This window comes from Xenopus tropicalis, chromosome 2, assembly GCF_000004195.4.
Source record: "Xenopus tropicalis strain Nigerian chromosome 2, UCB_Xtro_10.0, whole genome shotgun sequence".
Lineage (NCBI taxonomy): Eukaryota > Metazoa > Chordata > Amphibia > Anura > Pipidae > Xenopus > Xenopus tropicalis.
The window spans coordinates 96,219,910-96,234,405 of NC_030678.2; the positions used below are offsets into that span (position 1 = coordinate 96,219,910).

Here is a 14,496-nt window from a genome sequence, read left to right on the forward strand (position 1 = left end):
TTCTCCAAGTCTCTTTTATTTACATGCTAGCATCTATCCTTCCATCTATTTATCCTCTTTGTTCCCATTGAGAAATAGGGAATGATCATAAAGTAGGCCAAATGGTCAGGAGCAGGAGGGCCCACCGGGAGTTTTCCTGGTATCCTGGTGGGCCAGTCCGACACTGGTGCCACCAATTTTCAATCCAATCAAAACTGTGCAAGGAGTATAGTGACTGCATGAAAAAAAGGGGACCACTAAGACAGCTACTTTAATCTGTGATTTTGCAATTTCCTTTGTTATAAGGAAACATGCAAAAAAAATAGCTAAATGGGATTTATGTGATGCATGAAGAGTAAAACATCCAGATGAAAGAAATTATACCTTCTTTTCTCACCCACATTCAACCTATAGTATGTATGTTTCAATACGTTATATAAACACAAATTGGCTTTATCATGTGGAACAACCACGCAGGCTATTGCATAAAATCTAGAAGAATGTTTTAAGCTTAATACTATATTATTTACTCAACTGAATAGGATGGAAAATATAAAAAGGCAGAGTTTGAGTAGTGAATTACAAACTATGGAAATGTATAATAAAAATAGTCCAAAGGAAAAAAAATGTTAAGTTAATTAATGAGGTGAGTGAAAAGTTGAATAGATATTTTTTAAGACAACCTGAATATAGCCTAAGGTGGTTAAGTGTAAATATTATGCTACACGTAATAAAGCAGAATCATTATTATCTCGACAATTGAAAAGTTTGGGGGTTAGAATCGTATAATAAACAGAATCCGAAGAAAATAGCAGATGTTTTTGCCAGTTTTTATAAGTATATCAATGTAATTGAGGGATTTCTTAATTGCCTGTGTTTGCTATGTGTTAGCTCTATGGAGTATTCAGCTCTAGTAAAACCTATCGAGGAAGAATTTTCTATAGCTATAGAGTCTCTTTCAGTCCATAAAGCCCAGAGATTGACAGTCTAATGGCAAAATACTATAATGTTTAAACAAATTTTAACTTCTCATTTGGTAAGGTTCTTTAATTCCATGATAGAAGGAAAACGAACATTACAGGAAGTGTTAAGGGCAGTTATTACTATTATTCCAAAAATAGGGAAGGACCCTATTTATTGGACGAATTACACACTGATATCCTTAACTTGGATATTAAGCTTAATGTTCAAGAGTTAGCTGATCGTCTTGCCAAAGTGTCACCTTTCTCAAAGAATGACCAGGTGGGTTTCGTAAAAGGAAACAGGCCTCTGATGAAACTAGAAGAGCTCTTGATTTTATTGCTATAGCTAATAAGTGCAATAAATCAATGTTGAGAACTCTCTAGATCCCGAAAAAGAATTTGATTTTATATGTTGGTCCTTTTTACAGAAAGTGCTGGAGAAGTTTGCATTCCCTGAGCGATTTATTGATACAATGGTATTTTATTCAGAACCAGCCGCCGTAGATACCCATTGTGGTTTTCAATCTGTGAAGTTTACTATCTCTACCTGGGCAGGGCTGTACTATTTTTTCATTGATATTTAATTTTGTCATGGAACCTTAAGCACAGAGAATTAGGCAAGACCCACATTTTAAAGGTGTTGTAATACAAGGACAGGAGCATAAGAGAAGTCTCTTTACAATGTCCTTATATTCTTAACAAACCTAAGAAAGGGCCTACCAAAGCTACAAAAAATACTAGCGGATTATGGTAGGGCATCTTTTTATAAAGTAAACATAAATCTAAAACACAAAATTTATCAATAGGTTTTACTCCTCAACAAATTCAGGAATGGAAGGTGCACCATAAATATGACTGACAGGACACATTGTTAGATTATTAAGGAGTTAAGTTACTAAAAAGTACTAAAGAGGTGTTTAAAATTAACTTTCCTCCTATGTCAAACAAATTGAAGCAAGAAATATGGAAGCCTCCCGCTTCTGTCTGACAGCACAGATGTTGAGATGAGAAACATTGGTATTGTCTATGCCAGCAGTTTTCTGTTCCAGTCAATGGAAGGCAACAGACTAAAAAGCATTCCACATGCTATCACATTAATACCTAGGTATTAAGGTATCTGCCACTCACACAATAGCAACACATGGTGGTATTAACCAAATATATATAAATATTAAATAGACTTTTATATACAGCATTGTTTAAAGGGGACCTGTCACCCTAAGAAATAACTCCAAATTATTTTCTACATAGTTGAGCAAAATAAACTTTACTTACTCTATATAAATAATATAAATCTTTTTTCCCTCTATCTTGGAATTACTTAATCAAGCAGGCAGGCACCATTTTGTGGGCACTGTTATGAAGGCAAGCTTTATATGCCAAAATCTTGTTTATGTGCCAGGATGGGGGACTTGATGCCTATGCCCATGCACTGGCTACACAATTAGATGATGAGGAGGGAGGGGAAAAGTGAGATGTGCAGTGACATTTAGGTAGTGCTGAACAGAAAGCTCAAGTTATTTTCTGCCCGCCTCTATGCCTAAGGCATAGAGGTGGGGCAAGCAATATATGATTGACAGCTGGGATTTTTAAATGCCTTTATAATGGGTTTGCATGTGTTAATATAAAAATGAATTTGGGGTTCATGTTTAATTTGAAATGGACTTTTATTATACAGCTTTTTATGTCTGGGTGACAGGTCCTCTTTAAGAAAAGGATTCAGCAAATGGGTTACGTATATGAAAAGGAAAACATCCATTACATTCTAGTACATTCAGTACTGTCATGCACACATTTTTTATTCTATATTTTCCATTAGGATTAATTAAAATTGTGTGTCATATTGTGTGTCATATTTTGTCATACAGCTGCTAAAGTATACCCCAAAAAGTAGCACTATGACACAGCTAAATCTAAAGGCAGACATTTAGCATGTCCCATGTTGCTCCCCAGCTTACCTGCTCAGCTCCGACCATACTGATAGGCTTGCATTTAAATAGGTGATTGATAAATTTTGGAATAAAAGAACTGAAAAGGAAGAAAAATATTTTTGTTAAGAACAGCAAATAAAAATTACCAAACCCTTTTGTGTATTAGAGGAAAAGAAAAGGTAAATTGAGGGTGCAAATATGTTAGGTACTTAACAGTGATTATAATTGCTACGGTCTACTGAGCACCACAATACCATTTTGTCTCTTTTCCCAGGGATCCCTAGTTGCTGCCCTGGGCGGTGCACATGTGCAGTAGACTATAATCGGAACTTAGAGGTTAAATATGAATGAGGGATCCCAGAAACAGGAGACAAGATGGTGGTGCAGTGCCAAATTTAAAAGTACCCTAGAACAGTGCATTTTTCAGCAAAGAGTAGGCCCAGGGTCTGAAGTTAGCAATTAATCACTGGAAGGAGTGCCTAATAAATTGGCACCCCTCAGTGATTGACCCTTTCCTTATCCAAAAATATTTTGCTCACTTTAACTTGAGTATTTCTCTGCAATGTAATGAATCAAAAAGGCTATAACACCTTTTTGCTTTAAGCGGATCACATGAAACAGACTAAAATTTGGCATCGCCTCAGTAATATGAAATACCAATCTTTCATGGCTTCATGTGAACGGTTTTTGGAATTATGTGGACTTACCTATAACATAAATGCAGTGAGAACAATGAAAAAACAAGTTTAGACCACATGCTCAAGCACACTTAATAAATACTTAACCATTAGCTATAAGTTTCAAACGTGAATTTTATTGTTTTCCACCCCTCTCGTATCACTTAGTAGCAGCTAATTAATCCAGATGACTTTGCATCAATACTGTAATATTAGTACATACCTGCTTAGCAGGAGCTTATCTCCAACTGAGCAAACTCCCTGTCTGTCACAGCAAAGCTGCTAATAATGATACGGGAATTGCTGGCATGTTCTGATGTTTTGATAAATGTACTAAATAAAATATCAGATAATAGTTGTTTGTAAGTGACAACCTAGCTTACAGAGCTCAGAAGGAAGAGAGGAACCTAAAGCTAAATCATTTTTAAAACATAATTTTTAGAAAAAAATGGTAAAAACAAGTAGAAAAGGCAATTGTTGTTAGTATGTTATTTAAAAATGATACATTATGGAAAGGGGAACTACCTCTTTAAAATGTATTTCTTCTTCCTGTTATTATTATTATTCAAATACATAATTTTTGACAGCCAAGCACATTGGCTCCAAGTCCTATGGCATGGCGAATCAGCTGCCCTAAATCACCCTTTTTTTAACCTTTATAGAAACTGTGCTAAGGTACCAAAACAAGCATGTCAGAAAATTCCCATTAAAAACACCCTTATCAAATAAAACTAAGAGGCAGATTTATCATACCACAATATTTAGGTGGCAAAAATATTAGATATTTCCTACTTTTGTTTCTAGATTGCTATCACTAGCATGCAAGCAAGACTTCAAAAACCACTGTAAAAGATTGAAGCAACAATAATGTTTGTAACTTACTTAGCAAATTTAATGCAGAACTGAGTAAAGTATTTTCTTGTGGATGCAAGGTTGTCTCTGATAATAGGAACACTCTGCTTTATATGAAAAATAATTGAGGTAACATAGGGGCTTTGGTCACCAACATGTTCCACGTTCTGCCACTGCATCTAGTTAAATAAAAGGGAAAACAGAAACAATAAATTACCTGAATACATATAATTGTTACATACAAAAAAACTAATTATGCAATAAATATACACACACAACTCAGGACTTGGTAAATTAAAGCTGTTTATTCTTAATATTTCAGCCTACACAAAGATCTTTCACACAAAACATAATATTCTGGTGAAAATTGTTTAATGTCTATAACCCATCATTTATATGCATGTTTTCATTTGCTGGGTCCGCTGGTCACTGGTTCATCACAATACTTTGTTTTCATATTTGTCATTCGCGGGCACCTTTTACGCTGTGCACTGTGCTCACAATGAAGATATGGAATTTTAATTAGGGTGTGCCAGTCTGAACATGTATTTTATATATTAGCATATGCTAATTAGGTTTTGGAAGGGTTAAATCTGGGAATTCCGGGAAATCTTAGGATTCAAATTTGGTTCAGTCAGAAGTATGGATTGGGCCGAATCCCGAACCGAATCCTGGATTTGGTGCATCCATAATTTACAGTATATATATAGGCCAGCACTCACGGGGCTTCGTGAAATAGCTTATCAACAAAAATAAATCATGTACAAAAAGTATATCTACATGGTTTTTTATTTGTCCAACGTTTCAGTTCCAAACAGGAACTTTCATCAGGGAAAGATATATATCTATAATGCACAAACAGGCAGCTTCACTCAGTACAAAAGTACAACATGACTGATGTTTTGGCTGTTGACACTTTCTCAAAGTAACAAATCAAATGAACAAACAAACCTAAATACTCAGTGTGGTGGGAAACCCAGAAGTGACATGACAAAATAGCGTATGAACCTGCGTGACTCCAATGGTAAAATATACACACATCTTCATTCCAAAAAAAAAAAAAAAAGTTTTACACTTAAATCTTAATAAAGGACTTTATACAAATTTACTGTGTCTCTAGTGATTGTGTCAATATCAACCAATATGAAGAAAAACGGAAAAAGGAAAAAGAAAAAACTGGTGCGGTCTTGTGTCTCCTAGCTGAAATAACATCAGACCCACTTCTATGTAGGAACATTCGCTGATTAGTATATCACCTGACACGCCTTCAATCAACTGTATCTATGGGTCTCTTCACTAGCAACCACATCATTACGTTGTTAGTGGTAGCCGTCAAGGCAATTAATAAAACTATTATTGCAGTTGCTAATCAAACGTGCTACATGGTGAAATCCCAATTAGGTTAACCCACAGGTCAGTGTGAAACACAGGTCATACGACAAGACACCATAAGTGACAATTAAAAAATCTATAACTATAAAAATGTATAACTTATTTGAACTCATCTTATGCCCCTGCTTTGTTATGAGTTATGAGGTGTATCTTAGAAGAAATTGCAAATCTCCATGCAGTAAATATAATAAGATATAAAGTTTCCAAAAAGGCAAAATTCCTTTAATTTATTAATATGGCAAAAATCTGTGCTGTGTGGTAGATCACTTTACTGGTTGCTTTTTGACATCTGTTTTCTTCCTTTTGTTTAAGGATACAACTAAAGATAAAGCTCAGATCCCTTCAAGAAGACCCTAATTACAATATCTCCAATTACAACACTAAAATTCAAGTAATTTTTTTAAAGGTAGTTTGGAAATCAACGTAAAGTAGGGTCAATTTTAATGTTTCTTTTCTTCTGCTTTGGGAAGCAACAGCATGAAAAGCCATTAACAGGAAGATGAAATCCGCTGTGGCTGTTTTGCCCTTCTCAGAATAAATTTTCTCATTAGGACTTAAAATGTTTTCCCCCTTGTGTTTTCTTTGGATACGTTCCAGGCAGTTTTCAACTAGCTACATCTTACATGCTTAATAATATAAAACCAACATCTGTTATTACTACCTGCTGCTTGTAATTTGTCTGAATACAGGTGCCGCCCAGGCGCGCAAAGGAACTACAACATACACAGGATGTAACCACTAAGAAGAATGCTAAAGTTCAGAACTTCACACAAGGTCTCAGTGCATTCTGCGTGGACATTTAAAAAGCAGGGTTGTGTCTGTATTTAGTTACTTTGTCTGCAGAGAATTCGAAGGTGATTCTTTTCCTTGAAATCCTACAGAAAGTTATCTACTATACTGGGCATTATTTCTATTACAGTTTATAGGGAAGCAAATATTTTCTAAAACATCTTTGTGACCTTTCCCTTAGGATATATCATGCAGTAGCTTTGCATTCCGTATTTGTATTTTCTGAAGAACTGGATCTTGGGGTAATGTTTGAATGATAAGTGGGACTTATGATGACAGAACACTTTTTTTCTCAAGACTGCAACTGGGGACAGCTCTTTGACATACTACAATTTTTGATGGTGGGGCAATAGTCATTTGTGGCTTGCTGAACTAAGAGAAGTAGATTCATTTGAGTTATCTGTATGAGTTTACTTAAAAACCAATATACTACACAGTTAAAAGTGAAATCTAACTTTAGGTTCTATCTCTCTGTACTAGATAACAGCAGGCTTATGGCAGACAGGGTAGATTTCAAGCAATTTTTTCCACTTCAATTCTTTAAGAGCAGTGAAAAAGAGTTTGAAACTACCCTACACCGTCATTCATTGAACTATCTATTATACACCTTAAATCCCGTAATATTTTCCCTGTGCCTTAAGCTATAAAGTGCTGACTGTTGTTTACAAATGCAGAAATATTCCATTTTAGTCTTGAAGTTGTTGGCAGAGGCAAAAAAAAACTTGATCATTTGCAGGTAGCTCACTACATAATTAAATATTTTAACTATCATACATCATTAAATATTTTAACTATTCTTGATATAATTGAACCTAAAGTAACTCTGTTTATTTGTGTAAAGTAATGGCACTAATATAGACCATATAATGCAGTAGTTGGCTGTTTTGTGAAAGGTGAAAATTCTTCTTTACTGTCCTACTTATAAAATGCACTCAACCTCTTTCTGTACCTAACCTAATAGTTTACTTGGTAAGTTTAACTCAAGGAACTGATGTTGGAAGTACTTCATTTTTATTTATGGTATGTAAATCTAAGTAAATAACATTCACTGCAAAAATATCTAGGTGTATGCTCACCTCCTTATCTAATTACATTTGTATTGTGTGATATTTGTACAGCAAAATTTCAAGGCAAAAGTATTACCAAAAGTGCAAATAATATTACCCTTACTGTGAAAAAAGTCTAGGAATACCCATTATTTTGCCAGGAAAAATCAGTAAATTTGCAAGGAAATTAGTAAATTTATCACCTCTAGAAGAATTCACATCCTTTGTGTCTATTAGGTAATAGGTTCTGAAATCTGAAGTTGACAAATTCTATTACTGTAATGAAAAATATACACTGTATTGTACCTTGCTCATTGCAATGAGTGCAGGATCACATGATGAATCTAGGTCTTGGACAAGCAGCTGGATGCTGTTTGAGATTACACTAAAAGAATAAACATGAAGCCAATATTTAATACATTCTCTTAAAGGCAAACTGAGTTTTTACAAAGGATTTTTTTTGAAGATCAGGATCAGGATATGTGAAAAGGGTTTAAGGGGAAAAAGTGCCAGGGAGGGGCAACCTGCATACATCCCACTGTTGCTGAATCACCACTGCGTTTTTCAATGTTACTCAATAGTGAATTCAGTCATTTGATTTTGCATTTTAAATAAAAATAATAATGCACTGTTCATTAGTTTAATCTTTCTCATAACTTTGAGTAGCCACAACACATCTGTATGTTTGAGTCTGGAATTCACAAGCTGCAGGGGGTCTTTTTATAGATAGGAACATGTCAGTATTAATTTAAAATCAAAATATTGACAGGAATGTCGCCTATTTGCTGGCCTATATCTCCCAGAATTCGAAGACAGTTGATTCCCCCTTTTAAGCACTACGTAAACTTGCAGTAGTTTTTTTTTTTATTTTACAGACTAGAAGGACTTTGCTCCTAGTCTGTAAAATAAGAAAACTACTGTATGTAGTATAAAATAGATCCAGCAGTCATGGTAGCCCACTGTATTGCTAAATAAAAAAAAAGTAAAACTGTTGTATTGCTAAAATAAAAAAAAATGTAAAGCGGGGGGGGGGGGGGGGGGAGTCTTCCTAATAATAAAGACACAGTTCTTATTCTAGATAATGATATATCAGTATCACAGTTACACCACCCGAAACAAAATACAAGCGTACGTGCTAAATGTGTCCATTTCTCCTGTCAGGTTAATTCTTTCAGTCAGTGTGAGGTCCACCTTTTCTTTCAGTTTCTCTTCTAACTGTTGGTAAATAAAAGTATAAAAATGTTGAATTAATATGTAAATACATTGCAAAGTTTTCAGAACTGGTCCCGTTTTTTCCTAAAACTTGCTAATACATCTCTTCTACAATTATCCCGTTCTATTTTCTTTGCTAATTTGACTCCATAATCACTCAATTCATAAGGGGCAACACAGATTAGCCTAAACAGACACTAACCCAAGTCCAGGGTTAGTGTCTTGACTTGACACTCCCGCATATAAAGGCAGAGAATGCTGACCCATCTCAGCAGAGGTGTCAGTTTCTGTGGCAGTCCTGGAAAATATCCCTCTTCACTTGTAAACTCAAAGTGCTGGCCTCAGTATGGGTAAATCCTTCTAGCATACAGTATCTCTAAACATGCCCCTCTGGTGTACTTGAGCAAAATTAAATAATTGGGTCAGCTTTATTAAAATCACTCGACATGCTGGAAGCATTATTATTATTAACAACAAGTACTAATAAAGTGCCAACATATTCTGAACAACTGTATGTCATGTCACAGCAAGACATAGGTTATTGGGATGATGTCACCCATTTGTATTTATCCTCTGTATTTGGCCTTTCATTCAATATTGCAAAATTTACAGATCTTATACTTGTATGTCCAAAGTCTATGAGCCTTCAGCCAAACAGCCTATCAAATGTATTCTGCTACTTCCCTGGCACACTGGGAAAAGTTGATGAATGATGCCCTCTCCCTCTACAAGCCTACCTATATAAGAAGAGGTTGCCTGGACAATAAGAGTAAATGTATTTATGTCAAACTGATTACAATGTAGATCACCCTTGACTTATAATGATAAAGCCAATTAAAATCTTAAAATAAAGTATTAAAATAAATGTGTATCTAGAATACTGCTAGATAACCGTTCCTGTGTTGGAAAAGTTACTATATAAAATATTTTCACCTGTTGTGTGGTTGCAAGACAGTACTCTGCTGTACTTAGGATGCTGCAAATAAGACATAATTCCTCTGGGGTGAATTTTGCTACTTCCGAGCCTTCTTTTTCTTTCAAAAGACTGGTGATTGTAAGGCCACTGCTACTGCTGGATGTTCTGAGAAAAAAAGATGAAAGTGAAAACATTAAATATAACTTTAATAACGAAAGGGGTTGTGTGAACTTCATTTTAGCATCATCCCATACTATCACAGTGAGATCACTGTAATAGTATGGGATGATGCTAAAATACATGCCATACAGTAGCTGCAGAGAGATCTCATACTGGTGTGTTATTCCTATATCATATTGGCAGTTAAATTATTGAGGCTCTGTGACCACTGAAACTCAATATTCCATTAGATTCCTTTCTGACATTAATCAGCATTCATCTAAATTGTTCTGTGACCAGTAAGATTACTCAGAACTAATAAAAAATTACATAATGAATCACACGGCACAGCACAGAATTACTCGGCTCCCATTTACACATACAGCTCACCAAGTATATAATCATCAGCATTACTCATAAGCGAACTTTAAGTCTCTCATAGGACAGTGTTATGCAAAGCTAAATTAATCCAAGTAACAATGAAGAGGCTCAAGAATAGAAAGGCCCAGTCAAAGCCCTGATCTTAACACAGCTGAAAAACTGAGGAACTATTTGAAAATAGAGGTACACAAGCGTCATCCGACTAACCTGAACAACATGAAGCAAATCTAACTGGAAGAAGAGTGTAGGACTTTTTATTCTATAAAAGGAGAGACTAGGTCACGTTCTATATACTCTGCAAGGCACAGGGGTCATTCATAAACACAGAGCAAATTTGCACCTGGGCAGCAAACCAAGGCAACTAATCAGAAGTTTGCTTTCATTTTTCTACCTGCAGCTGCCTGAAAAAATTCTAATAACTGATTGGTTGCTATGAGTTACTATCCAGGTGCAAATTTGCCTAGTATTCATAAATGAGCCCCTTTATGTTTAATAGTACTTTTTTTAAACTAATGCTTACTACTTGATCTAGTGTGCGACAAATGTGTTATACGTACATGTGTAATACCCAGCCCTTCTAGTGAGCTGCTTCTCTGCGAATTCTCAGAATCTTTTATTATTTAACTTTATCTTGTTTGTGGTGTGACATAGAAGGGGGGCAGTTTATAGTATAGTATATTCCTTAATTCTGGTGGCCAGAACCTGTAGCTCTCTCCTCTCTGCCTTCTCATCCCTTAGGAATTTGTGATCTCAGCTCTAACGGCTAGAGACGCAGAAGGAAGCCATTTAAAATGGCAGCTTCTGTCCTAAGCAAACGGAGAAAGTTTCTATGGCTCTTTACCCAGGTATGGCAATACTTTCTGCATAATAAATATATTGTTCTAGGTGGCACTAATGCGGTAATTCTATTGGCAGTAAAATGACAAAATGACTTTTGCTTTCCTTTAAATAAACGTGTTGGGCCTGGGTCACAGACCAGTGTTTAAACCACCAAAATATAATTTACTCAACCACTGAAAACAAATAGTTATTATTTATGCAGAATGCGCCCATTCATAACGTAATTAAATTGTGGCTTTTATGTATGTAGGATTGCATTTGTTTTGCATTAATGACTATACTTTCAAATACTCTTCTTACAGAAAAGGACCTTTTTGCATGCTCCTTGAATACAGTTGTTCTGGAAACAGCTAGTGTAATTGAGGGCGATCCGGGTTTGAGACAGATAGTTGCCAAATGGGGAAAAAATAGGTTTTATGGATTTCTCAGTGGAAAGGAATCTGCTGGTGACTAATTTAAAGTAAGAGAAGGAATCATACCTTTCCATTTGCTACAATAATCCTCATATCCCCTTGACAGGAATAAAGTTTTAATGGAATGCAAAGCTACTACCACATTTAGCAACAGACATAACATGCATACATCAAAACAGAAGTCCATCTGTAGGAAGCATATCCGACAATTTCACTCCATGACTGTGTTATTTGTACACGTGTGGGAAATTTACAAGCCGACTGAGCACAGAGACATTATTGAGTAGACATCTCAGACTTATGTAATAAAGAAAGCAACATTTCCCTGCAGATCATATTTTCTGTACAGAAACATGTAAAAGTTCAATCCATTGGCTATGAAATGTACCAGCTGCTATCAAATATATAGGCAAGTAGCAGCTAAAAATAAAGAGGCTATAGACCTTTTCTTTACTCTTCAATGTAAGACAGAATGGGAAACCTTTATATTTTGATACAAGAAAAGGAAGGAAAGGAAATTATTACATTAATATATTCAGCATTTTTTTTTTTGAATCCCGGTGTTTATGTGTCTTATATCCTAACAAAGACACCAGCAGTTTGCCTTTCTCATTAACACAAAAAACATTAGATTTTATAGGATGTAAAACAACTGAATATTAATACGAGATGTTGAAATTATTGCTTAAAGCGACACAATCATCCATTATTTTACAGGTATGGGACCCCTTATCTGGAAACCAGTTTTCCAAGTTCCGAAATTACAGGAAGGCCATCTCCTTTAGGATTAGTTTTTAAGCAAATAATTCAAATGATTTCCTTTTTCTCTGTACAAGTATGGGATCTGTTACCTGAAAACCCCTTATCCAGAAAGTTTTTCTAAATCAAATAAACTGACATATCAAATGGTTGCTTATTTATTAATAAGGAAAACTTGTTTGAATAAAAAAAACCTCAAATATCCTGAAATTTTCACGTTTACGAGCTCTAAAAACTCGAAAAATTTGAGTTGGAAAATATGGTTTGAATTTGCCTGCGACAACTCCCACTCACAACTTTTAACATGGCAACATTCGCATTTTCTTTTTTTTTGCACTTACTAAATACCAGACATTCAATTTTTAGAACCATAACTCGAATTTGAGGTTTTTTTAAGCCTCTTAAAAAAAAAAAAAAAAAACTTGACCATTGATAAATCACCCCCTTAAGCTATGGAAAGGCCTTTTATCTATAATAAAAAAAAAAACCCAGAGTCCCAAGCATTCTGGATAACAGGTCACATACATGAAATAAAAATATCCATAAATGGTGGCAAAACAATCCTATTTAGACCCCAAGCACTCTGGATAATAAATCCTATACTCGTATTTAATTTTTGTTGTAGTAATTCTGTTGATAATATCCAGTTTTCATAGAATGCAAATGTAGCAGAGTGCAGTAAACCAGAGTATGATGGTTCTGGACCAGGGTACATGATTTGATTTAGTCAGTAACTTGCAAAAGAAACTTGAAGAAGCTTTGTTGGATGATACAATTTCATATATATAAACAAATCTTCTCAAACCCTCATCACACATTTTCTTGGAACCAAAACTAACCACAGCTAAATGTAGGAAATCAACTATTCTCACCATACAATTTAAAAAATGAATGAAATGGATCTTTTGAACAAAACACTTGAAAGTATCTTAGCAGACAGACAAAACAAAATTTTAAAAATACGAGAACCCAGGCTTCAGTATGACTCTCTTTTGGTTTGGACCGTGCCCTCCTCTAAAAATATGAATATCTTAGTTGTTTTGAGTGTGGGAGCTGCTCCTGGACTAAGATGAACTTAAATATACCAGATAAGCAATGCCGAGGAGTGCCCCCCCTACATTATTTATGGTGCTTTCTCTATAGCCTAAAAATGGCTTTTTTTTCTTGTTTCTTTATCTCAAACTTCCCTTATAAAGAGACAGGCAGCTATACATATTTAGCACCTGATATTGCTTGATTAAATCTGCTGCATGAACACTATGTATGCACCCTGTTCAATTTGAAGAAATGTGTTTTTGGTTGTTTTTGTTAGCAAAAATGTACCTCCATATACACAGCATTAAATCCTGCAAATGCAACAGTACGCATTTCCTGGCAATACTGCCTACAATAGCACATACAATTGTTTTGGTACAATACTTTCTTTATTAGCATATTTTGCTTACACTGTTTGGCTAGCTCCCTCTGCTTTCCAGTATGCTACCACTAGATGGGGAAAGCAAAGAGATTAAGCCTGGCAAAATATCCATGAAAACAGAGCACTAATTGGGATGGGACCAGAAGTCCTCCATGTAGTTTTCAATCAGCTACCACTAGGATAGAACCAAAGGGAATATGCCAGGGAAAACAGTGAAAAACAATGAAAAGGAGTTGGAAATTGCTCTGAACATAGGAATCTTCCATCATGTTCCCAGCAAGCTATCACAACAGGAGAGCCAAAGGGTTTAAGACACAGTAAACAGCCAGATACAGTGGGGGCTAGGTGAGCTGGGGAATTCTGTGGGCCTCCTCCCCGCAGTTTCTGGAAAACTACCACTCTAGGGAAACCTAGAAACCTAGGTTCAATAGCCAGACCCAATAAGGAGGAAATACAAATACAACTCAGTCCCTGTGTAAAATGTATAATGAAGGAGAAGAATTCTTAATGAATCAGATGAAAGTGAGTGTAGGATTGGCCAAACCTGGGATGACTTTAACGTAGTTGGCCAGCTTGAATATAATGCAATATATGGACAAACAAACCCTGTTTTGTTTAAAGAGGAGAGCATATCCCCTTAGCTGATTGCACAGCATGTCTTAATGTCCTATATATACTGATAAATACTATATAGTGTTTCTGTCTATATGAATTTTGTGGTCACAGCCTCATTGCACCCCTGCCTAATAGTTTAGAATTTTGTGAAAAGCA

At 35.4% G+C, this 14,496-nt stretch overlaps 1 protein-coding gene across 1 annotated transcript in view; it reads right to left on the bottom strand.

Moving 5' to 3' along the window:
- Positions 1-14,496, bottom strand: part of vps53 (VPS53 GARP complex subunit) — a 97,586-nt gene that overhangs the window by 26,809 nt on the left and 56,281 nt on the right. The window contains exons 15-19 of the mRNA XM_002934343.5: positions 9,774-9,921; positions 8,761-8,843; positions 7,935-8,013; positions 4,432-4,580; positions 2,900-2,969 (exon numbers count right to left, since the gene is read on the bottom strand). Of these exons, the coding sequence (XP_002934389.2) occupies positions 2,900-2,969; positions 4,432-4,580; positions 7,935-8,013; positions 8,761-8,843; positions 9,774-9,921 (529 nt within the window). The remainder of the gene's footprint in view (positions 1-2,899; positions 2,970-4,431; positions 4,581-7,934; positions 8,014-8,760; positions 8,844-9,773; positions 9,922-14,496) is intronic.